This window comes from Podarcis cretensis (assembly GCF_951804945.1).
Source record: "Podarcis cretensis genome assembly, chromosome: 2".
Taxonomy (NCBI): Eukaryota; Metazoa; Chordata; class Lepidosauria; order Squamata; family Lacertidae; genus Podarcis; species Podarcis cretensis.
This window is the reverse complement of record NC_137171.1, coordinates 70217618-70243420: the sequence shown is the minus strand read 5'-3', so window position 1 is coordinate 70243420 and position 25803 is coordinate 70217618. Positions and strand designations below refer to the sequence as shown.

Below are 25803 nucleotides of genomic sequence, written 5' to 3'. Positions count from 1 at the left end.
AGTACAGAATGAGCAAATGAATTCACGAAGTTGGGGTGAGATGAAGCATGTAATATGACTAGTTTTTGTGATAACTTTTTTTTTTTTAAAGTTGTAGTTGGCAACAAAGTATTGATACCCTATTACCAAAACTCTTATGTACATGCATTTTGGGACTTCTGAAGAAAGTGTAAGATCTTGACATGAAATAAATTTAGCAGTCATTGTTAGAAGGAAATACCATCTTTATTGACTTCTCTCTCATTTGCTTTACAGTAGCAACCAGGGCTAAAATAGCCACAATACAAAAAAACAAGTATGTGCCACTCATTAAAACTGGTCCTTCATCCATAAAGCTTTAGTTGTTTAATCTCCTACATAAAAGCTTGAACTCCTACACTGCAGCATCTAAAATTGTCACCCCATTAAGTTGTCTTAGTTGGTCACAGCAGAATGTAAGAAACAGGCAACTTCACTTGTTTCACAGGAGCACAGTCAAGGTGGCTTTAGGGAAGTTGGGATCTTAGACCACTTCAATTGGATGGTGTAGTCAGTGGCACAAACACAGACCATTGCAAATATCACAAACCTGGGAAACTAAACAAAAACAAAAAACCTCAGATGAAAGAGAGCCTTTCCAACAAACCCGGTTCCAACAGAAGGACACCAGCATTCACTCATCTAGTGCAGCAATATTCATTCATTCTACAGCAGGTCTAGGAACCTTTGGCTGAATCTTTGTTACTGAACTACAAGTCCCATCAGCTGCAAACAGCCTGGCTAATGGCCAGGGATGATGGGAGCTGTAGTTCAGCATCATTTGGAGAGCCAAAGGTTCCCCACACCTAGTCTAGAATGTGCTTTCCTGTGCTCTCAACTGTTTTCTTTTTTAAGATAGATATTGGCACAGTGATGAAGCTTTATAATTAAACCCAGTTTAATGCCCTCAAAGAATTATTCTGAACATCTTCAGCACTTCAATGTTTAGCAAGTTCTGCTATCTGAAAATCAAGACAGTTCAGGCCAGAGCAGATTATGTCTGGCTCAGAACTCCTTAGCAACTTGAGGACATTCACAAGTATCTCAGCAATATACCACCACCACCCTTTCGTAAATCTAATAACACAACATATTCAAAGCAGCAAGGGGGAAAAAACCATTAAATTTTAGAAATTGGAAGGCTGGTGCCATTTGAATTGCAGAAGTCACTGCAGTTGTTCCCTTGCCTCTAGTAAACAATTCTGGTTTTTGTATGGCAACAAAAAAAATCCCTTTCACATTTAGGGAAGTGTACACTTGTCTCTACTTTCATGTGAAATCAGTATGGTAATTGTGAAGCCAAAGCGGAGCAAAGAATATGCTACCCTTTTAAGTTTTCTGCTCAGCCATCATGACACACAAAATATGAGCTTCAGACCTCTATAGCAAAAAGAAGGCATGGATAGGTGCTGCTTTGATGGGAATTTAACCATATCTGCACTTTCTCTGTCTCCAATGTGTCTCCTAAAAATCCATCTCAGATACGCCAAGCCAACACAGCCACTTCTCCAAAGGCTTAGTCACCAGTAACATTTACAAACAAAAGATTACAAACAAAAGACATCACTTAAATAGTCTACATATGGTGCCTAGGTCACCCATAGTGATATTGGCCTGAGAACAAGCTGCATGCCTCCCAACACACATGATCCTTACCCCTCTCATGCACCCAAATTGGGGGCTCGTTACAACAGTTTCTCATAACATCCAAACTTAGGCTTAAGTGCTGCAGCTCACAAGTGTTAGGTTTCCATTCCTAACAAGCATGATGGTAAGTGTCCAAGCTGGGTGCAATGAAGGGAGAAGGGGAAGGAAGAGTGTATGGGCACATGGTTCAATCTTAGGCCAATAATCCATGGTTGACCAGTTCAAAATAACCAGGGGCTCTCCCCCTAGTTTAAATGTAACAGTCTTCTGGGTCTCCTCCCTCCCAAATAGCAATCTCAAACTTTGATAGGGCAGGAGTCATGAGAAGATGCTTTAATAATTTTGGAATTATAATCAAACCATATGAATTTGTTGGATGTCCATAAATGTATTTAGCAAAACAAACCCCTAGGAGACCTGGACTGTAAAGTTCCTTGGGAAAGGAATTCTATTGAAACCAACAGGGTTTGCTTCCAAGTAAATGGGAGTTATGATTGGGCTGGTGGAACAGGTGGAAAAAGCAAGTCAGCACATGTTCCTGCTGCAAGAACAGCAGCGCAGAGCCAAGCTTACAACCAATAAGCTCACATTCGTAAGAAAATGAGGCATCTGATCTGCCAGAAGAATAGTGGTTGTGTATATACAGGAAAAGCCAATTTAATTCTAGCAAGCTACAGAGGAAGATATAAGGTCAAGTAAATTTCAATACTTAGCTATCCTCAGTTAATAGCCCAATTATTATCACATATCCCAACACATACATACAGAGTGTCCCAATATTATTCCACCAATCTCACAGCAGTTAATCCCAAAATCATTCCAGATCCCATTCACATTAAGAATATACAGGACAGGAGAACTGCAGGCAGAGCTTCCAGCTCTTCTTATTCAGTGCTTTTCTTCAAAGCAACATACTGGCGGCATCAAGAAGTCAGAGCTAGTAAAAATACAGCAGGGCTCAAAACTGGCATCAGTTTCTTGGCTTTGTCATTTGTGACGCTGGCTGGAAAAAAAGGTCCTGGGTGCCCTTGCGAAGAGGCAAGAGAACCCCCCCCCCCAGCTCCTCACACAGAACATGAGTGACAGTGAGGGAGGGCAGGTCTGGATTGTCTGGAGAGAACACAGTGCCTTAAGAGGCGAAGCTGCTGCCCTGGAACCACAGCAGGCTGAGATGTTGGCAGGGAGGAAGAGAGATGGAAGGACAGAGGCAGAGAGAGGTAGATGATACTGAGCCTGGACAACAACAAGTCTGGTAGAAGAAGACTGAGGAGAGGAGAAGCACCCGTGCAGGCACTGAAGAACTGGGAATGGCTCCTGTGGGAACTGCAGGCCTTTTGCTGATATCAAACCACACTTTTTTTTATACCAGCTTCTTGGCCTCAAAGAAACTTTTAAGATGCCTCATCTGCCAGACTCCAATGGCTACAAGAATGAGGGTCTGGACAATGGACCACCAGAGAACCCGCTGGTTTGTGCTCTCACTAGTTTGCCGGAAGCGCTCTTCTCGCCACTGAGGAAAAAAGAAGAGGAGAAAACAGTTTATGAGTAGGAAAGGGGAGAGGATTCATCAAAAGCTAAAAGGATACTTTTTTAGCATGTGTTGGGGGGAACAGCTGACTCTGGAAACCAAAGTTTGACCACAGTCACACTACACATTTAAAGTACTATGATACCATATTAAACAGCCATGGCTTCATCCAAAGAATTCTGGGAGTTTATTAAGGGTGCTGAGAGTTGTAGGCGGCCTCTATTCCCCTCACACCGCTACAATTCCCACAAATCCCTATGAAGTGGGATTGCTTGTTAAACCACTCCGGGAATTGCAGCTCTGTGAGGGGAATGGGTCTCCTATAACTTTCAGCACCCTTAACAGCCTATTGTTCGGGGACTTTTTGGGAGAAGCCATGACTGTTTAAAGTGGTATCACAGTGCTTTAATCGTATTGTATGAATGTGGCTGAAGTCTACCTTCCACAAATAGCACAACCTTAACTAATAAGGGTGCATATTCCCTTTAGAAAGAAGCCCTCTTCCCCTTGTCAGAACTGTATGATGTGAGCATGTAAGCAGACCACTTCCTTTCCCAGCCTTATTATACAGAGAGCATTACTGGAGACCAGCTGAGAACCTCTTTGGAAGCTACCCATGCCAAGACAGACTAGTTATCCATCTAGGCTGGTACAGTCTACTCTGATTGGCTGGGGCTGTCTAGGGTCTCAGGAGGAAATGTCTTCTCCATCATCTACTGCCAGAGTCTTTTAACTGGAGGCATCAGAGAATGAACATGGACCTTCGGCATATGAAGCAGGTGCTCTGCCACTGAAGTACAGAGCTGGATTCAACCAAGATGTTGCACTAGCAGAAGCCAGCACAGTGAGTCCCATTAGCACACTGGGACTTCCCCCACCATCCCTGCCCTCTCAATGGGTTGCAAGAATCCCCAGAGTAGTGCATAGAGGGAGGAGAGAGTAGATTGTTCCATTTGGCAAGCGGAAAAAATTGTAAAGCTGGAGCTATCACCTTAACATGACATTAAATTTCGCCCACAGTCCCCCTCTTTTTACCCGCTGGTAGTTCTGCTCTTTCTGGATCTGTTCAATCTGCTCTAGGAGCTGGCGTACACGTAGCTGCAGCTCACTCAACTTGTCTTTGGCTGCAATCTCAGCATAGTCGTTGGCATGTTCCCCAACCTGGATATCGAGATGGACCCTCTGCAATGAAATTTGAAACGTCAACAGTGAAAACTTGGGCCTGAAGATACCCACCAAAGCATGATGCTTCAGGAGCTGGCTTGTCAAGTCAAATGAACCCAAACACAAATCTTCCCTTTGCATGAATCCTCTTACCAGCATGCCTCCCGCAAAAAGGGAAAACTTTGTAGAATTAGAATGTAGGCAGATCTGATGTTCCCCAGGTGTGTGTGAAGTAAAGGTGAATCTGCCCTCTGACCCATACTGTCGAGACAACACCACCTACAGAACAGAACAGAACAGAAGGAAATGTAACGTATGAGTCAACCAAACATAGCAAAACCATTTTGATACCAGGGTTCACACAGCCATAATCAGTTAAATTAGGAAACACTGAAAATTTGTAGTACCAGTATTTTAGGTTGATTACACATATGCTTCTGGAAAACTCTGCTCTGTTTAATTAAAAACTATTAAGATTTCTATTGTGTACCTGAAGTCTTCTGGATAAAGTCTTCAAGTTGCATCTATTCCACCATGCCTGTTCTACATATAATAATATATCAACATGATACACTGCCAGTTCTGCAGGCTATAAAGCCAACATCTGTAGCTCCAACAGGTGTGTGCTGAGTGGTTTTCCACAGCAAAAGGCCATGACAACAAATCAACAGCATGAAGTTTGAGATCCGCATTGTTCTCTCAACAGTCATGCACCCAGACTCTTCTTTGGGGATGAAAGAGGTGGTCTGCAAATTATCCAAAGCTGTTCACAAAACACTGATGTAGTGAACGTACCAGTCCTATTGCCACACAAAAGGGCACAAGGGACCAAAAATACAACCCTGCTTCTTCATATCAAGTCTGGGGTGCCAACTTGAATAAAATATTGGGGAGGCCCAGGTAAGCCCTACCCTGAATAATCAATCACAAGAGGCAGCACATTCACACAATTTAAATGGCAATGCCCTGACTCCCTCAATTATTGTATTGGAGAGGCCAAAGGGACCTTGGCCCCTAGAAGTTGGCTCCTATGGGTGAAATACTTGCATATCAGCACACCAGACAACAGACCAGGAGAATACAATCAAAATAATGGCCCTTAGGAGACCAAGATCAGAAAAGGAAAGACCCCTTTCTCTATACTACTGAGCAGAAATAGTCTGTGGTTACACCATACACCTGAGACACCCATCTGCCCTCAGAGGAACAGAGCACGTGGGTTTCTTCTGTGTCCGTATACCTTTTCATCAGGGTCCTTCACTTCCACAAACATGCCCAGGCCAGGAGTAGCCGGAAGGTACTCTTCCCGTTGCTTATCAAACAGCTGCGTCCGGTAATTCCCTGTGATATAGAAACGGAATAGGATGAGGGGAAAGTTGGCCGCCCAAACAGTTAAATAACTTAATTTCCCAGCTGAATCTCCATCACCATTTACATATACACAGGTAAATCTCCTCCCATGTTCCCATCTCACCCCCAGTTTCATTGCCTAACTCTCTTCCCGATCGGCAGCCCCTCAAAAGCCTTTAATACCCGCAGTCCCCCAGTTCATTGCGCCCCAGATCCACCCCCTCTTTACCCTTCCCGGGCCATGAACCCGACCCCCCCCTAGCTAGCGCCACTTTCCCCGCTCTCTCCTCCGCCCCGCCAGACGCACCGATGACCATGGTCTCGTCGGGGATCTCCTCAATGAAGCACTTGCGCTCCGTCTCGCCCAGGTGGAAGTAGAGGCCCCAGCCGGGCGAGGCGAGGCTGGCCAGCAGCAGCAAGAGCCGCAAGAGCACCGAGGGGCTGCGCACGGGAGCCGCCATCACGCCGCGCCTGCGGGGTCCCGCCTCTCCTCTGCTCCTCGAGCCACGTAATCGCTCCAGCCGAGGGCTGAGCAGCCGCGCGGCCTTCAGGAGGCAGGACTACAACTCCCAGCAGCCCTCGGGAAGGAAGCGGCGTCGGGCCGTTCGCTGGAGAACCTCCCCTCTCCTGCAGGAGAGGTGCTGGTGTGCCATTGGTCAGAAGCGAAGGCGTATGTCGCGGGGGCGGGGATCTGCGCCTTGCCAGGTGTTTTTTTTAAATATATATATAAAATTATGCTTTTCAGGTTTATACATTTCACTAATTTCACAGTCATTTTAATATCATTTCAAATCATTTATTCATCTACTTTAAATATACACTGTACTCTTATAAAAAACTGCAGGTTATTACAATAATCCTGCCAGTTTTGCCAGATGTTTTGGACTAGAATACCCATCGTCCCTGGCCACATGGGTTATGCTGGCAGAGGACTGATGTGGGTTCCAGCACATTTGGAAAGCATCACCTGGCTAGCGGCATCCGGTCTCCCTTAGCACCTCCAAACCCCTTTAGACACTGTTGTCATAGAATATGCCTCAGGCTCTCTCCCTGACTTCTGGAACAGAAACTGCTGCAGCCAGAGCATAAGCCTGAGCTAGTTTCTCAAGTATTGGGAGTGCAGAAACCCAGTTCAAAATGCACTGAAGATGTGATAACAGGAATGGCTTGGATTTTCTGTCTTGGTCAGACCACACCTGGAGTACTATGTCCACTTCTGGGCACCCCAATTTACAAAGGATGTTGACAAGCTGGAACATGTGCAGAGGAGGGCGGCCAAGATGGTCAAGGGTCTGGAAAGCAAGCCTTATAAACAATGGTGGAGGGAGTTGGGTATGTTTAGTGTGGTAAATAGGAAACCGAGAGGAGATATTAGCAGCTACCTTCAAATATCTCAAGGGCTGTCACATGGAAGATGGAGCAAGCTTGTTTTCTTCTGCTCGGGAATATAGGGCTTGAACCAATGGATTCAAGTTACAAGAGAGGCAATTCCAACTATGTAACATCAGGAAAAGCTTTCTGTGGTAAGTGTTGTTTAACAATGGAATAGATGACCCCAGAAGGTGATGGACTCTCCTTCACTGGTTTTTTTAGCAGAGGCTGGATGAGCATCCATCATGGATACTTTAGTTGAGATTCCTGCACTGCAAGGGGTTGGACTAACATGCCCCTTGGGGTCTCTTCCAACTCTACAATTCTAAGAACAAGCACAGAGGTGGGCAGAAGTGTGTCAGCAGGCTCCTTCTATGCCAGCTTTTAAATATCTGCTGAAAACTTTCATATTGAGCCAGGCCAATGCAAACAGTTAAGATTAAACGCCACACAATTATTATTAATTAGATTTGCATACCGCCCTACACTGATAGATCTCAGGGTGGTTCATAACATATCAGGGGAGTTCACAACATGGTCTACTGTTGTTTGTTTTTAAACTTTTTATGATTTGACTGGTTTTATATTTTTACAAACCACTTTGATATATTTTTATGATACAGAGGTATATAAGTATTTTCATAAATCAGATATCAATGCCCAGTGGAAAGTTGTTATCATTATACTTAACATACTTTCAGGCTTTAGAGAAGAACATATTCCTTTCATCTGCCCTGCTAAGAAGCCATCTGCATCTGGTCTTCCCTCAACTATTACCTAATGGCAACAATATTGTCAACTACCTAAACCAGGCTTCCTCAACCTCAGCCCTCCAGATGTTTTTGGCCTACAACTCCCATGATCCCTAGCTAGCAGGACCAGTGTTCAGGGATAATGGGAATTGTAGTCTCAAAACATCTGGAGGGCCGAGGTTAAGGAAGCCTGACCTAAACTGTTTCCATCTTAGCTGAACTATAACTTTAAGAACTGATGTATGAGTGTGTTTTCCTCCTCCCTTTTCATATTTCTTCCTTGTGTGTCATGTCTTTTAGATTATAAGACTAAAGGCTTGGATTACCTTAAAACTGCTCTTCAGAAGCTCCTCTTTTAGAAACACCTGCCTGGCTGTAGTAAAAGACACTGACAAGAGTGTAGGGCCAACAGCAGAAGAGCCTTCCATAGCAAAGGAATAAGCAGCTGGCAGCATTTGTGTATATACATGCCCTCGCTTTATCATTTATTTACTTAAATAATTTTAATCTTGTTCTTTAAGGGAAAGTGATCTATGTTAAGTAACGTCTAACTTTTCCAATTATTAAACATGAAGAACACTTAGCTTACTTAATGTGTTGAGAAGTGAGCAAAAAGATTGCAAATCTTTCTGTACCTAAAAATGCAGTTAAGAAATAAGGCTCTTTTTCTTACTGAACTCCTTACACACCTACATTTTTAGTAATTCACTGAAAATAATTCACCCCCTGCAGTGTGAAGTGATACATACTGAGTCCAACATGAGCCCAAGCCACAAGGCTACATCACATTAAAGGCCTCTTTAACCCACCATTCTTACTCATACTCCATAAAATTAAGACAAACAGCAGCTGAGGTCAGTTTTCCACTTTTATTTCACACACCCTCTCTTTCACCCATCATCTTGCAATCCACACGCAGCTATGTGGCTATGGCAAGGTCCCACCACCAGAACCACCTAGTTCAGAAGTTTAACGCGATGATTCAGAGCAGGACCTAATGTCTGTGACCAAATTTTGGCATATACTCCACAGTAACTGGAAAAAAATAAAGTTCCCACTCTCTCAGACCAATGTAATCACAGGTTCCATCACCAAAGAGGGGGGCGGGAGAGATCACATTTGATAGTCACCAGTTGTTTTGGTGTAAATTAGTCTCACTTTCAGCAGTAGAGAAAGAGCTGGTACTAAAAGGAAGTACCAGGGCCAGTGAGATTACAAAATACATTCAGTTCAAAACACGCACCTTGAAGGCGGCTTACGGGCCAGGCAAGAAAATTGCTGCCAGCAGTTAGCAGGACTCCAGAAATATTGCCCTGTTCGAGAAACACCAGCACATACTAGCTGGGATGCAGAGTCATGCCCCACAGAGGAGAAACACCCACCTCTAACCACAGTTCTTTCCCCCCCTTTTTAAAAAAGGTGTTAAAGAGGGGCTAACGGCTCTGAATATTATTCAGAAAAAGAGAAAAGGTGCTCCCCCTACCTTCCTGATTGTTCTGACATATGTTGTCGGGCTTGTGCTGCCAGGTGGGGGGAAAAGATATGAAAATAATCCCTGTATTTCTCTGAAAGAGCCTTTTCAAAGCCAGAGTCTATACAATTCTCCCTCCCCCCTGTAAAAAATATTCCCAAATGCCCAGAATGTGGGCTTGCTTCCCCCTCTAGTAAAATCGCTTGTTCCGCTCCTGGCGTTTCTGAAAGACCACGGCTCCCACCACGGCACAAACAATGATGCCAAGCAGAGAACACAGGAGCAAGAGGAACACCTTCCAACCCGTCAAGGGCCCACTGCGGAAGTTTCCTGTCGGGTCATCCACGTTATCTGAAGGAGGGGGGTGGGAAAGAGAAGTGGAGAGAGAGAGAGATTTTACAACACACATTATGCTCTCAGGCTAGACAGGAAATGGGTTAATACAATCCCTATGAATCAGCAGTCGAAATTTGCCAGGAGCTAGGCGCATTTTGCACCTGGCTATTGGCCACTTCTGACCAAGTGAAGATGCCCGGGTGCCAGGATGGCGCCTGACGTTTCCCTTCATCTGGTGGTGCATGCCTGAGGATCCTTGGATCCTGTTTTCACACACTAACAACACAACCTGCATTGCTATATTTTATCTGCACAATCAGAATGAATTTTAAGAACCGAAATGTTGTATTGAAAAATACGAATTTCAAGCCATCTGGCCCCAAAATGTCAATGAGGCATTCTATTTTGGTGAATGTAACCCTAGTATTAGGAGCCATTTGGTGCCCAGTTTATATATCTGAGTTTCTAACACTGCCAAGAATGCACAGAGTGTGTAGGGGAAAGAGGAGAAGGCAGGCCTCCTGTCTCCAAATATTGCTCTGTTCCACCCTCAGCTGTCTTGCATTGAGCAGGAAGGCCTGAAAAGGGGCTTCTAAGCATATTTGGCTGAATGTACTTGGAAATCTCCCTGTGATCAGCTAGCCTGCGTTATCAAGGTTCCTGATCACAATAATGCTTCTAAGTATGCTCAGACAACGGTGATAAAATGACGTTCTCAGTGGTGCCACCACAGAGGCAGACTGGTTGGCATTAACCCATGACAGGGCCTTTTCATTGGTGGCTACTAATTTGTGGAATGTCCTCCCTAGTGGTGTGAGCCATTCACTAGGAATCTGAAAACATTCCTGTGTGTCCAGGCATTTAGTGACTGAAGAATACCGCTCTTGGCAACTCTGATACCATGGGATGAAATAATGTTTTTAATTGTAACTGCTTTTAGAATCCCCACCCCCAATTGTGGATATGTTTACCGCCTGGGGAGAGAGGGTGGGATAGAAATATAATAAAATAATAAAAATAATTTTAAAACTCCCTTCATATCTTTACACCCATGGATGATGGAGCAGATGGGGATCACTGGGGTATGGATGGCACATGCATACATATATACATTTTAAAGTATTTTTTAATCAATTCCAACTTTTATTATTATTATTTTATTAAATTTCTATACCTCCCTTCATCTAAGGGTCACAAGACAGTTTACAATATAAAACACAAAAATACGTAAGAAACTAGCAAACAAAGCAATAACTCCCACCTACAGTTTAAAAGGACATAGATTGGCTAATTAGGCAAAGGCCTGGGAGAAGAGGAATGTTTTTGCCTAGTCCTAAATATATTCAAGAAGGCACCAGGCAAGCCTCCCTGAGGAGTGTTGGAATCTTCAAGCCTAGTCAGAGGAATTTGCCACTCTCCGGGCACCCGGCTTGAGTTCCTTGTTGACCTCCCTGTCAGCGACTCCCGGCAGGAGACAGGCAAGGTCATCTATCGGCGATTCTCCTCTGACGTGAGAAGAACACACCACTCTTCCCTCCTCCCTGTATTCCCCAGGAGGGGGAAAGAGACAGACAGAAATGTATTTACATGCCTTTATTTCTGTCTATGCAGCAGTACAGAGAAACACGTCTGTACTCTCCAAACACCAACAGCAGAGAGAGATAAACTCCACCCCTGTACTTCCAGTACAGGTCAGATGACACACTGAGCTAACATCTGGTGCTCAGTACAGTGAATAGGCTGTCCCTTCGTTCCCACGGTACAGCCACAAACATCAACATCCTGTTTGGCAATCCAGCCAGCTGCAGCTCGCTGCATTGCTCCTTTTTCGTAACAAGGAGAGCATCCCACAGGAGGGGAGCCACTGCAGAAAAGGCCTGTTCTCATGTTGTCACCCTCTTGACCTCTTGTGCTTCCAACATGCACCATAGCACATTTCTTTACAAAATACACATTGTTTGAATGCAGGAACAGGATTACAGATTGTCAAAATTCTGAGCTGCAGAAGAGAGCTTCTGGAGAATTATACCCAGAATTAAATTCAAGCCAGCAACGTGATACAGATTGTACGCCTATCCAAGTAAACACATTTTACAACAATCCCAACTTGGGACCTTCAGATTACAAATGTTCATAACACATGAACAAATATTTACTCAGAGGATTCAACTGAATTCGGAAGGTCATAAATACTAGAACGTATGTTTAGGATTATAGCTGTCATTACACTGGGATTCCTAAGTGCTCCCTAGTAAAAGGGATCAAGATTTTCATTTCAGTCTACCGCTTCAAGCTAATCAAGGGTCAAGCACAGCTCCATGAAAGTGAATGCTGACTATTTAGCATGCCCTGAAGAGATATGGGGATGCTTCCTCACATGAGGGAGCAATCTCCTGTTTGCTTCATGAGCATTCAAAGCAAAAGTACTAAGAACTCACCTTTTGGTGACTTGAGAAGGCTGACACTAGGCTCAATTTTTGTCCAGTCAATGTTTTCTTCCTCTGGTGGATGTTCTACCATCAGCTGAAATAACTTCATTGAGATGATGTCATGATTGTCTAGGAAACAAAGACTTCAAGTTGCAATGTGGTGATACAGCTTATTTAAAATGCCATCTCTTAGAGAAAGAATATTTTTTTAAATAAAGAAGCTATTAATTCAGGAAGTTGACTTAAGATCTCATAGTACCCAGTTCAATAGTACAAATGTATTGTCTTCACTTTACCTAAAAACGGCTCTACTTTACCTATAATAGATCTGGGCAACAGAGCCAATTCCACCTTTTTGGTAAGCAGCCCTTACCAGATAGATCGCCTGTACCAGCAGAAGCCCCAAAGAAGTAACCAGTGGGCAGGCGGACTCCAGCAACATCAAAGCAATTTTTCCATTCATTTTTGTCCTCCACATCAGTCATCACCTGCAAAACAAGTGTCATCTTGGATGCGAAGAACAACCCAAATTTCACTCTCCCAACCACATAAAAAACCTTACAAGCACACTAAAGCTTCAATTCTGAGGAAGACAAATTGACCATTCCATACTATATTGTCTGGACAATCGGTTCTATATTTTGTATCTTTCTACCTTCCCCAAACTGGACCTCTCCAAATGTTGTGGAATACAGCTTTCATCATCCTTGACCACTGACTACCCCAACAACACCTACTGGAAGCTGATTTGCAGGCATTGTTGATTCCCATTGCATAGCTTTTCCGAAACACCCAACTAGGTGGTTGTCAGGCACTTGAAAACAACTGTACAATGCATTTTGCAAACTCAATGCTTGGTACTTCCAAATGATTGAAAGGCAAGTTGTCAAAATTGGCCCACGGAGTTGCAGGGGAAAGATATGAATCTGGCCCACTGGGGCAAAAAGATTCCCCACCTAAGGCAACCCATGAAGAATGCATTCAACGTAGTACCCCAGCCAACTTACTGTCAGACGTCCCCGGGAGTAACGGATAGCCAAAAAAGTGTCATGGTTCCGATTACGAATGTCAGCTGTGCAGCCTGCCAGCTCTGTCCAGCGACCATCTTTGCTATGGTCGTATGCCAGGGATCCATTGTTCACCATGGCAGAGATGTATGGAAACACACGCTGCACAATAAAAGTAGCATGGTTTTAAATCTTCTGCATGTAGCTCTTACCCTAAATACTTGTGAAGCAAACATATATGCATATGGAAGCTCCACTTGTCTGTGAGACAATTCCAGCTAGTTAATATTAAACCCCATAAAGTTGTACCTTGGATTCCAAATGCCTTGCGAGTCGAACATTTTGGCTCCAGAATGCAGCAAACCCAGAAGTGCATGTTCCGGTTTGCAAAAGTTCTTTGGAACTCAAATGTCCTACGCAGCTTCTGATAGGCTGCAGGAGGTTCCTGCAGCCAATCGGAAACCATGCCTTGGTTTCCGAACGTTTTGGAAGTCGAATGGACTTCTGGAACGAATTCCATTCAACTTCCAAGGTACGACTGTACTTGGCTTGCAAGTACAAGCAACCCTCAAAGCCAGTGTGTGTCATTACTTACCTCTGTAGCTTCATCATTTGGGTAAGTGTCCAGGAAGATGGCCAGTCCATGGAAGTTATCTTTGCTGCCAAAGACAGGGCCTGAGCAGGACAAAGCAGAGTATGGTGACTAGAACTGCATCCTTGCACCACTGAACAACATAATCCAGCCTAGCAGAACTCTACAGATTAATCTGTAGAGAGCATCATTGCTTCCATACAGTTTGAAGCACTTGAATGTTGCCAGCAAACATTGTAAGAAAGGTTGTATTATTTTCAAACATTCTTCACAAAGAATATAACTATGATCAATGTCCCCCAACTTCTTGAACAGCAGCTTTTCTACTATGGCACATGCATTATCTCCTATAGAAACATGTCAAGTATGTAAGAATTTAGATCTAGTTGTGAAACAACAATAAAGCATTTGCACACGCATTCTTAAGCAACAATGAGCTGATATGTAATTAAGAATTCCCAGAAGACCATGCAGCTGTGCTCACCCAACATTCTTAAGAGCTTACTATGAAGGCCTAGTTTTCACTGAGATGGCAAACCTGTCTGGGCTGTGCCACTACAGACCGCAGGTAGGAGCTCACATGACTGAATGTTTATCCATTTAAAAACATCCCTCTACACAAATATATATGGGAATAGGCATAAGGCTGCAATTCCATATATATATATATATATATATATATGGGAATAAATATCACTGAACTCAGAAGGACTTGCTGCACCTTATAATGCTATGCTAGTTTAAGCAATTTAGCTCAGAAACTATCCACTCATAACTGCATTTGGGGCCTAGAATTAATCACAGTGGGATACCACGCTGACTATTCAACCCACTTCAGTACCTGCGGTAAGGCGCTCCCGAGTATACCACAGAGCAAAACCATCTCCGTGCAGATTTTTCTTGCCTATTCCATGGATCTTGAAATGGACATGGAGCTCCCAATCCTTTAGGAAGCAGGGCTAGAAGACAGAATATAGCAGCCCTAAGCACTTTTGAGAATGATTCACACTTTGGGTATTGTTAAGTAGGCACGATCACTGCTAGTCTCATCCCACTACCACTTTTTCCATGCAGAAACACACTCACCACTCGGTTCCAGATTGAACCCTCCTTACTGCGCTCATCAGGGGTCAATCGAACATACTGGCTGGTCAGCATTGTACTCCCCTGGAAATCCCAGAGGGGCATTGAACTGGAGCCGACCCCTAAAACAAAGAAGATACCATGGAAACCAGAAGTTACAGACTAGGCACAAAACCACCACCTCACAAAAATGGTGGGAACTGTGTTCACTTGTTCTCCCCGTTCTTTGGCCATGAATAATCAGCAGAAACCGATTATTCATGGCAACTTGTTGGACATGACTCCATTAATTTATAATATATTATTTACCAGGCAACTGGGGCTTTCCTCTGGATCTGTAAGATCTGTGTATTACACAAACCACAGCCTCCAATCGACCCCCGCCCTGCCCCTCCTGGCCTTCAAACTGAAGGGGCTGTCCTGGGCCCAGAAAGGTCCCGCCTGGTTATTTATGAGGGTCCTTCGAGAATGTGTGCAAAAGGAATAGTACTGTCTCCGCGGCCCTTTGGTTTTCCTCTCTACTTCCAGAAGTGTCAAAACCAAGTCTTCCCCTTGGCCCAACGCGACCTGAACGTTAACCAGGGGCAGCCAGGATGGAGAAAGGCTCGAGAAAGGCGGGCGAGAAGGAAGGGGCAGAAGAGTCGGGGGGCAGCAGCCCCTGCCCACGCCACGCACCCTGGTAAGGCTTGATGAGCGAGTGCTCTCTTTTCAGGTGCTCGCTGTTGCCGTCTGTGAGCTCCGCAGCCCCTCGAGGCACCGACGCGGCCAGGAGGAGCTGGAGGAAGAGCAGGGGCGGCAGCGCCATGGCGGCCGCCGACCCCCGCAGGCACCGCGCGGATCCACCGCCTCCCCGACCCACAACCATCGTACTCCCTCCTGCCCTTCTTCCTGCTTCCGGTCGACCCTTCGCCCGGAGGTAAAAAGGAAAGGGAACCAAGGAAACCGAAACCATCGGCGTCGGAAACTCTCCGGTCTCTGTAGGCCGGAACTCCGCCCCCCCCCGAGGCTTTAGAGATAGGAAAAGTGAAGAGTGAAACGTATCCTCCTGCTACCGCCTTCCGGGGTTCTGAGAGCGCGACGTGTCTGCTTGCGAGTGGTTGGAGCGGGGCAGTTAGAAGTCGCGCCTCCTCCTCTGCTGCCTCCACCCCCGGGAATATCGGACGCTGCAAGGTTTTCGTGGACTGCTCGTTCTCAGCCTCAGCAGCACCTGCCCTCCAATTTGCAATATGGGGGTTGTTAGCAATGGAGTACCTAGCAAGGTTGTTGTGAGCTGTTTCTCGGCTGACTTCTTCTCTCCGCTTCCCTCCTGGTTGAGTAAGGGAATAACACTGAATTGAGGAGTGGGTGGTTCTAAAGCCTGCTTAGAGCTCCAGGGCAATCCTCAGGGATGCCCCCATCCGCAGCTTCATTTCCCAGCACAGCTCTTCACGAGCGCAACCAAAGCAACTTCCAGGCCCCCAGCCCAGTGAGAAGCCGTAAAGGTTCTTGGGAATCCCCACCACTCAGTAACTCGTGTCTTCTCTAACACCTTGTTCAACTTTAAACTGGACTCTATCTGTCTTTTGGGGGTTGTTTTTTTTAAGGAGAGACCCTTTTAAGGCAGGAGGGCTTGTCCCTCCCTCCCTTAAGGAAGCATTTAACATCTATCAGACAAGACAGCTCCCCTCTCAAAGATAGGTGTCAAAACCACAAGTGGTGGGGCTTGCATCTTGTCAGAATCCTAGATCTAGTCACAATCCTCTCCAAAGGAGCCAACTCTTAGAGGCCGTGGGGGCTTCGGCCCCCACAATAAAATACTTGCAGGCCCCCCAAAAGTTGATGGGCATTCCCTTTCAAATGGTGTGTTTGAACTGTGTCATATGATCGATTATGCAGGGCGGGGCTTACCTGGGCCCCCACAATCTTTTATTCAAGTTGGCACCCTGATCTTCTCAGTAACTGAATGTGGCATCCAGGTCCAAAGGAATATAAGTGACTTCATCCGCAAACTGGAGGACAAGCTGAGTCCTCCTAATTTGGTTTGCTCTTTTTTCACAACTTAGACTGGCTAACCATCCAAACAACATTACTTTGCATCTGGCACTGAGCTACATGTGACTGTGCCTCTTTTGTTGTTCCAATAGGATTCTAATGTATTGTTGCATGCCATCCAAATCGAGAGATGTGAGATTCCAGGGATTCCAGGCACTTACCCAGGGTTCGTGTTTCGTTTTGGGAATGAGGCAGAGTGGAGACTGTGGTGCCTTTAGGATATACAGTTTATTTACACATATATACAATCTTAGCCTACAAAGGAGGGGTTCACAGCATTAACATCCCAAAAGGCTCTTGTTTCTCCCATAGCCACAGCCTTGGAGTTTACAGACATCCAACATTGCTCTGCCTCTCTGTCTTCTCCCAGCTTGCTGCTTTACTCTCTAGCTCACATCACTACAACTCAACTCTAAACTCTGGCTTCATCCTTTTAACCAACCACAAGCTGGGGGGGGGCACTCATGTGCCATCTCACACAGAGCCCCTTTCCTTTGTTTCTCTTAATGGCCCATCACCCAGGCTATCACCTCAGCCAGGAAGCCAGCTTGGCTTATATTTTAACCCTTGCTGGATCCAAGGGATAGAAGGAACTCACATACAGTCTAGGTAAAGGTAAAGGTACCCCTGCCCGTACGGGCCAGTCTTGACAGACTCTGGGGTTGTGCGCCCATCTCACTTAAGAGGCCAGGGGCCAGCGCTGTCCGGAGACACTTCCGGGTCACGTGGCCAGCGTGACATCGCTGCTCTGGCCAGAGCCAGAGCCAGAGCCAGAGCCAGAGCCGCACACGGAAACGCCGTTTACCTTCCCGCTGGTAAGCGGTCCCTATTTATCTACTTGCACCCGGAGGTGCTTTCGAACTGCTAGGTTGGCAGGCGCTGGGACCGAGCAGCGGGAGCGCACCCCACCGCAGGGATTCGAACCGCCGACCTTTCGATCGGCAAGCCCTAGGCGCTGAGGCTTTAACCCACAGCGCCACCTGCGTCCCTCACATACAGTCTACTTTCTCCCAAACCAAACTCATAACAGTATGTATCTATATGCCTTTCCCTTGGGTATTCATTGTCTTTTCAGCTAGAAGTTAATTTGACACTAGTGCTACCACGGCATTACTTAACTACAGTCAGCTGGAAGCAGAAATAAAAATTATGGTTCCACACAGCACTTGACATAGTGCTATATTGTCCATAAAAAAAAAAAAAAATCTGGCAAGATCCTATTCTATCTTCACTTAGAGGGACGTTCCCCTGCAACTGTACCTTTAATGAATAGGTTTCTCCCTGCCCCTTTCTTTTAAAATAGCCAATTAGTTGCTTCTTGTTCTCTAGTAGCAGGGGCCCAGAGAACTGACCCTTAATTGGTTCCCGTTCCTTTAAATGGCTTTAATTGATTTCCTTTTTTGAAGCCACAGCAATTTCTTCTTCTTCTAGAGAGCCAGTGTGGTGTAGTGGTTAAGAGCGGTAGACACGTAATCTGGGGAACCGAGTTCGCATCTCCGCTCCTCCACATGCAGCTGCTGGGTGACCTTGGGCCAGTCACACTTCTCTGAAGTCTCTCAGCCCCACTCACCTCACAGAGTGTTTGTTGTGGGGGAGGAAGGGAAAGGAGAATGTTAGCCGCTTTGAGACTTCTGAAGGGGAGTGAAAGGCGGGATATCAAATCCAAACTCCTCCTCTTCTTCTTCTTCGTCTTCTTCTTCTTCTTCTTCTTCTTCTTCTTCTTCTTCTTCTTCTTCTAATTATTGGTACAATTACAATAGCAGAATAAAAAAGTAAAATGTAACGAGCTATTGCTTGGACAGCAATTAAAGCTCCTTTCCAGGAAACAAGAACTGACTAATTAAGGGCTAACAACACAATCATAATCACGTCTACAAAGAAATATGTCCTATTGAATTTAGTGTGGTTTACTTCCAGGAATTCCTTGGCCAGGAGTGAGCAAGAGCAACTAGCCATTTTCAAATGAGCAAGGAGTAATCTATTGACTAAATGCACGGTAGCCCTTAGAAGCCTCAGGGATATTGTAGTTCCATTAGTGCAGGAACTGCATTTTGAGACAAAAAAATATCACTACAAACCAGGAATGGAAAAAGATGGAACACAGAAAACCCTGATGTGCAATGGGTTGGCACTAGTGATAACACCATAAAAACAGAGTTTGCTTGATGTACAATCAAAGAAAATGGCTAGTGTGGAAACAACCAGAATCTCCCTCATTTGATCTGTGTATCCTGGTATTGAAGACAAACAACTCCAATATAGCAGTGATAAAGATGTCCCTGTTAACCCATCTTTTGAACCAAGAATTCAGAAATTGCCAGCCTAGAGGCTACAGGCCACTTCATTGAAACAAAATTGCCCCTGTTATGGCTCCACCTCTGGACAGGATCTGATGGGAGTTCCTAAATGAGCAGGAGCATATTCACGTTTAGGGTATGCAATCTTTCCCCCTGCTTTCCCCTACAAAGATCTTCATGGGTAGATAAAACTTTGGCAGGGTGGTGCTTTTGTTTTCCAGTCCAGAGAAGTGGACAGTCTAATTTTTCTCTGTCTTTTGTAGGAGGCTCAGGAATCGCACATAGTTCCACTCCACAATTTTCAGGGGTTCTTTTCTGCAGCAGCTCTTCCAGGTCAATTCTACAGGAAAGGGTATTAACACATGGAAAAATGTTTTCCCTAGAGATCTGTGTGCCTGGCTTGTTTCCTGTGGATTTTGTGGCCCAGTTAGGAATGAAGGAAATTGTAAAGCTATTTAGCCTTAGAGAACTTTTGCTGTCATCAGTAAATGCAAAAGGGAATGTAAATAGAAGTGCAAGGCTGGAAGCTGTAGAATTCATTCATGGAGTCCAGTGATGGCCAAGTGCAAACGTTTTGTATGCTTATTTGAAAGTAATGGATGTATCTAGTATATTAGTAAAGTGAGCTTATCATACCAGGTTGTTTGCAGAGTCAGTAGTCAGTATCTGTCCAGTGAGAATATGGATCTTTTGCTTTAAGTTCATTTTCGCCATTTTGTGACATGATCACAATTATAGTTCCAGGATGATTTTCAAAAATCTAGCGTTGCATTCCTTATTACGGTATGCTTGCAGGAGGAGATTTACTTAGGTCAGATATTTCAGAAAACTCAGGAAATCATTTCAGTTCAACATCCTTTCTCATCTTTGAATTTTGGGCCAGGTCCTGATGGTACCTTCTGCTATGAACTTTTGTGCACCACTAAGACTGAGGCTGTGGCCTCTGGGGATTCTGTAGATATGAAAATCCATTCCTGTGCTCAGCATTTTCATTTTTTCCGACTTGTGATCTCGCTGCAAATCCAGTTCATCCCATCCTAGGTAGATAAAAGAGAGACAGTGATTGGCAGCACTTTCTGGGCTCTGATTCCAGCCATGATCACCTCACTTTCCCATTCCCTACAGAACTTCACGATGTGCCACAACAGAGACACAACACACCCCTTCATACCTGAATGCCTTCACCAGATAGGGCTGAGCAAGCTTGGATTTGCCATGGCCGGTCTCGGTATGTGTGCAGGTTGAGCCCTTCAGCAATCTCTGCTGCGGGGGATGCTGTTGCTAGATCCTGCTTGTTAGCAAACACCAACAATGGGACACCCGTGAGATTCTCATCTTCCACTAGTTCGGACAACTCCTGCCAAAGATAAAGAGAATGCAGTGGATTCTGAACAGGCTCATCGTATGAAGTTACATAAAGACCCACCCAGAGGAGGTTATATTGCTAGCTGTGGCATTCAGGCACAAATTGTTATCACCTCTACCTAGAACTAGTACTTGTAATGTACTCTGTTTCACAAACTCCTTTTTTGAAAGGTAAACCCAGAGGGGTAGGGCCTTGTCCTTCTGTGTCATAGCAGTCCAGGGCGGCTGCCTGATGATGGTGGTGGTCATAATACAGTTGATTCTCCCATGATCCATACCTTCTGAACCCGCTAAGCTAAAGGGGGTAAGGAGAAGGAGATGTGAGGTTAAGACACCAAGCAAGCATTCTGAACACTGGGTTCTACTTCTAGACTCTGCTATTATTTGACAATATTTTCACCCCTCACAACACTCATTCCCAGTTGTTCAGTTCTCCACAGTCCAGATTACCAAATTCCTGCCATAGGTAGAATTATGGGATTGGAGGAGGTAAAGTGTCTATCCTACCTGCCCAGTCTCCTCAAAGCGTTTCTGGTCAGCACTGTCAATAACATAGATCTGAAATGAGGAAAAGAAGGGAATCATCTACAGCCCACCATTATTCCTTTGGTCCCAGTTCCTCTTACCAGCTCCTAAAGGCAGCCTTAAGGCAGCCCCAAGACATCTTGCTTTCCAAGGTATGAAATCCAAATGGTGCCCTGCCCACCCCCTCCACACATAAAATAACAGACAGTTAGTTGTCCTCTGATAATACCTTCTAAATTCTGGAATCTGAGGCTGGTCAGCTGGCATTGCCTAAGGCCTTCCAGATTGGTGGTTCCATTGCATGTGCAACATGTCATTGATACAATAATAGCACATGAGAGGTGGATTTATGCTTGAGCATCCACACATCATTCCACTTTTATTAGTTGTTCTGTAATGCTTGCTCAGTGCTACCACACTATTGCCATCTGGAGGCGAATGCTTGCATTACAACAGAACAAAAGTAGGACCAAAAAACCACCCCAAATCCGGAACATTTGTAGCATGATAAGTTAAAGGCTTTCAGCTATGGGACATGTATTGATTGGAAACAAAGCAGTATATCCACCCCAAAACTTTTGCAGATGTAACAGTATTGAACATGGGATCGTGTGCAGCCGTCCCCTGTCCCCAATGGTGAACATAAGCCTTCATGAATGTACAGTGAAAAGGCTGTCTGGAGGACCCTGGATATTAGGGCTAGCCTTGCCTTAATTTGGTAACTTGTGTGGTTCCAGCAGACAAATTTCTACAAAGGCAGTTTTAGGGGCGGAGCCCCACACTCACCAGAAGGTCTGTGCTGCCCAGGTACTTCTTCCAATAGGCCCGGATCGCCCGCTGTCCTCCTATGTCCCAGACATTGAGCTTGAAGCCATGAGAGTGGACACTCTTGATGTTGAATCCCTTCACAAGAAGAAGAAGAAGAAGAAGAAGAAGAAGAAGAAGAGTTTGGATTTGATATCCCACTTTATCACTACCCGTAGGAGTCTCAAAGCGGCTAACATTCTCCTATCCCTTCCTCCCCCACAACAAACACTCTGTGAGGTGAGTGGGGCTGAGAGACATCAGAGAAGTGTGACTGGCCCAAGGTCACTGTTATGTACTGAGTCAAATAGGATCCAAAAGGCAGCAGTCTGATTGGTCCTAGAACAATAGGATTCAGAATGCAGCAGTCTGATTGGTCCTAGAACAATGCAGCAGTATGATTGGTTGGCAGGAACCACCCAATCATGCTCCAGATTGAAGTGAATCCACAACCTGATTGGCTTACAGTAGAATTCCGGAATTAGCCAATCATGTGCAGCCCATTGTGTAAATAATGTATATAAAGCAGATACTTTGAGGGGACTTGCATTCATTCCTCCTCACCAGTATGAGCTGAATAAAGAGCATGAAATCACTTTGCGACTCTGAGTATATTTCAGTCACCCAGCAGCTGCATGTGGAGGAGCGGAGACACGAACCCGGTTCCCCAGATTACGAGTCTACCGCTCTTAACCAGTACACCATGCTGGAATCAGAAGAGGTGGGTAGGGGAGAGGCACAGCAGGGACCGCATGCTTCCTATGCCCAAGAACCCCCACCCCGTTGCTCTGCTGCAAACTACCCAGAATTTGCATGTGGCCCAGTTGGTGATGAGAACTCAGAAGATGGGCAACCTTTTCATCAAATATGCCAATATATTAGAAACATAAAAGCAACTCCTCCTCCCTCGTCCCAATGCAATGTCTTAGCTACAAGGCTTGCCTGAAAAGCACAGGGGATGGGTTGCTCTGAGAGAGCCAAGGTGCTATTGCTGGTGTGTCTGAGCTCCACACTGTGGGGATGAGAGGAGCATAACAGCAGGGGGTTGGTTAGGATCCTGACTGCCAATCTGCTCCATTGACTTTATGTAACTGGTTATCCAATTCCTTCTTGCCGCACACCCCATCCCAATCCCTCAGTGCTGATCTCCTTTGCCGCTGTGCTTACCTGTGTGGGGGTAATGGTGCTGACTTCTTCCGATGCTAGGCTCTTGAGCAAAGTAGTCTTTCCGGCATTGTCCAGCCCGAGGAGGACAATTCGCAACTCCTGCTCTTCAGAGCCTTTAAGCTTCTGGATGACGGAGAGAAGGCCCTAGGCGCAAAAGCAGCATTTACTGGCTGGGATCTTTATTCTAGCTGCTGCCTCCTATAGAGGGCCCATTATGTTTTTAGAGCCTTCATTCTTAGACAGTCACTTGATTTTACCCACCAGTCTTCAGAGCTGACAATGGGGCCATTTTACCAGCTTCAGAGAAACATCTCAGAGTTCAGCTCTCTCAATTTGTGATGATGATTATGTAATGTTTTATTATGTTTTTATATATGTTGCTCGAGAATGTGTGGGCAACCCAGTCAGATGGATGGGGTACAAATAAAATAACAACAAAAACAACAACAATTTACATACCATTCACAACAACAACAATTTATATACCATCCCTTATCAAGGCTATGTAGAACATTAAAAATACTTTATAGAACATCAGTGATAAAAACATAATAAAAAGCATACTGACAGCCCAATAATAAAATAGTCATCATAATAAGTCAGCTCCCCCACACTTTCACAGGCCTTAGATTATTTAATAGCCATGTTTTGACCACCCTCATTTTCCCTGCTCCTCTCACACATGAAGGGTCCCACCAGCCTCCACCATGGTCACCAGGGTTGCATCCTGCAGCTTCTGGTTACCATTCCATTTGCTTTGTGTTGAGAGGTTGAGTGCTGTTGCTCATGTAGCCAAAATGGTGCCATCCATGAACAAGAGGGAGATTATTGGCAGGAACCTCAAGGTTTACAGAAGTACCAGAAATATTTCGGTGGTGGCGATGGAGATCCCCAAAACAGCCCAGTGAGGACAGATGGTGCAGCAGGCACAGAATTCTGGCTGACTTTCAGTAGGGGGGGGGAAGGGAAAAACAGGCAACGGAGGAACAGAAGGGAATATTGCCGTGGCAGGCATGGCTGACTGAAACAGTGAACAGCCACAACACATTGTTGCAGCCCCCATGTTGCAGATATTAAGTGAAGATAGTAATCATGGTGGGTCTGTAGAACCAGTTCTGGGGAGCAGACTGATAGCAAGTCCTGCGAGAGAGTAGATGCTGAAAGAGTCATTCTGTGAATGCTACCCCCCCCCCCCCCAGTATTTGTTACAGGATCAGAATTCACTCACCTTTTGCACTTCACCCATGTTCAGGCTCTCTACATCCTCTGCAGAGCCAACCGTGGAAGCGCTCTAGGCTGGTAGCTGGGTCCCCACTGCGTGACTGACATGCCTCACTCCAGCTGGGGGAAGGAAGAGGATTAGGACTCCAGAATTAGCTTGTGTTTCTCAATTTACCCAGGGTGTTTAGTAATACCCTAGGTAAATCCCCCTACTGCCAGCTGTCGCCCTGGCTTGACCCAGTCCACTCCTGAAGCTCCAGGCAAAAGATGCCTGCCTGCCCAACCAGATTTGAACATGTAACAAGGTGCTTGAGTATTTTTGGTTAGCATCTTAGCTTACGCAGTTCAGGGTGGAAATTTTCTCTATCTGGGTGACTTGATGGTCTGACGAAGTTGCTCAGGTCCTCCCCGCTCCATCCCAAAGGAATGGTAGGCCCAGCAGTGGAAGAAAACTTGGTGTGGAATCTAAGGCTGCAGACTCCACCACACATGATTTAATGCATATTTAAAGCACATGGCATGCCCTAAAGTATATTGGGAACTGTAGTTTGATAAGGGTGTTGGGAATTGAAGCTCTGTGAGGAATAAACTACAGTTCCCACGATTCTTTGGAGGAAGCTGTGTGCTTTAAATGTATCGTGTATATGCACCCTTGGTTCAATTACTATACAGTATAGGATTTTCTGCAGCCATTTCCTCATCTTGCTTGAAAAAAAACATTCTTGCTGCGGCCTGTATTTTGTTAGCTCAAAAATGGAAAACGAGCGAGGTCCCAACTAAAGAAGAATGGCAACTTAAGCTGACAGAATATGCACAGCTTGCAGACTTAACAAATAGAATGAGAAAACAAGAACATATGTATAGAGAAGATTGGAAAACGTTTATTGAATACATAAGGGGAAATTGTGTACACTTGAAAACGTTGGCAGCATTAAGATAAATTCAACAGTATAAATAAGTTTTGATGGATGTAATAATGGAATACTTAATGGTTTAGTTTTTGTAAATGCAGGGGTTTATGATATGCACAATGAACCATGGAAAGAGAAGGAAAGTCATTGATATTTTAAGGATGTTTAAATGAGTATTTTAAATTGTAAAACAGAAAATTCACACACACACACACACACGGGGGGGGGGGAACCACTCTTCTTTACATTTTTTAATGCTAACCAGAGCCATTTTAATGTTTTGTGGGGCTGCTTTTCTTGGAAGGCGTGCTCCTCATAGATATATTGTAATACTAATTATTGTGAGACCACTGGACATAGTAAAAAACCAAGGAGCAAGATTCCCACAAGACCCACCAGAAGAATATGTAAGGCATTCCACTTTTTCCTCAAAATAATTTTTTTTGTCACACGTACTTTATGTTCCTGCCTTCCACAGCCAACCACCCTCCATGCATCTCTGAATTCATGTAATTGCACAAAAGACAATTTGACCCAGCTTTCATTTGAATAGATTTACTGGGCTCTCTGAACTTGTAGGAGCATTCTAACTGACAGGGAGTCTGAAATCCCATTGCTTAATGGGATGCAATGGCTACTTGGCATTGTTCTTTAAGAAAAAGTTTCAAGACAGACCTGGTGCCAACTGATTTTCTGGATCTACTTCAGTCACCCTGATGACTTATGCCAGGAGA

The 25803-nt window shown here is 44.9% G+C and overlaps 3 protein-coding genes across 3 annotated transcripts; all 3 read right to left on the bottom strand.

Moving 5' to 3' along the window:
- Positions 1–203: 203 nt before the first annotated feature.
- Positions 204–6251, bottom strand: TMED9 (transmembrane p24 trafficking protein 9). Its single transcript, XM_079966601.1, has 5 exons — positions 6015–6251; positions 5598–5698; positions 4511–4636; positions 4229–4375; positions 204–3175 (listed from the first exon to the last, which is right to left on the bottom strand). Exons 1-5 carry the CDS (start codon positions 6166–6168, stop codon positions 3026–3028), a joined length of 678 nt encoding a protein of 225 aa, XP_079822727.1. The 5' UTR covers positions 6169–6251; the 3' UTR covers positions 204–3025.
- A 2434-nt stretch (positions 6252–8685) lies between these two features.
- Positions 8686–15715, bottom strand: LMAN2 (lectin, mannose binding 2). The gene is made up of 8 exons (XM_079966599.1): positions 15424–15715; positions 14752–14870; positions 14507–14624; positions 13669–13748; positions 13074–13235; positions 12440–12554; positions 12076–12195; positions 8686–9652 (listed from the first exon to the last, which is right to left on the bottom strand). Exons 1-8 carry the CDS (start codon positions 15698–15700, stop codon positions 9492–9494), a joined length of 1152 nt encoding a protein of 383 aa, XP_079822725.1. The 5' UTR covers positions 15701–15715; the 3' UTR covers positions 8686–9491.
- A 2058-nt stretch (positions 15716–17773) lies between these two features.
- LOC307211214 (ADP-ribosylation factor-like protein 3) lies at positions 17774–24797 on the bottom strand. Its single transcript, XM_079967669.1, has 6 exons — positions 24166–24797; positions 22938–23081; positions 21753–21869; positions 20949–20999; positions 20248–20433; positions 17774–20113 (listed from the first exon to the last, which is right to left on the bottom strand). The coding sequence occupies exons 1-6, from the start codon at positions 24181–24183 to the stop codon at positions 20066–20068; spliced, it is 564 nt and encodes a 187-aa protein (XP_079823795.1). The 5' UTR covers positions 24184–24797; the 3' UTR covers positions 17774–20065.
- Between the last annotated feature and the right edge of the window lie 1006 nt (positions 24798–25803).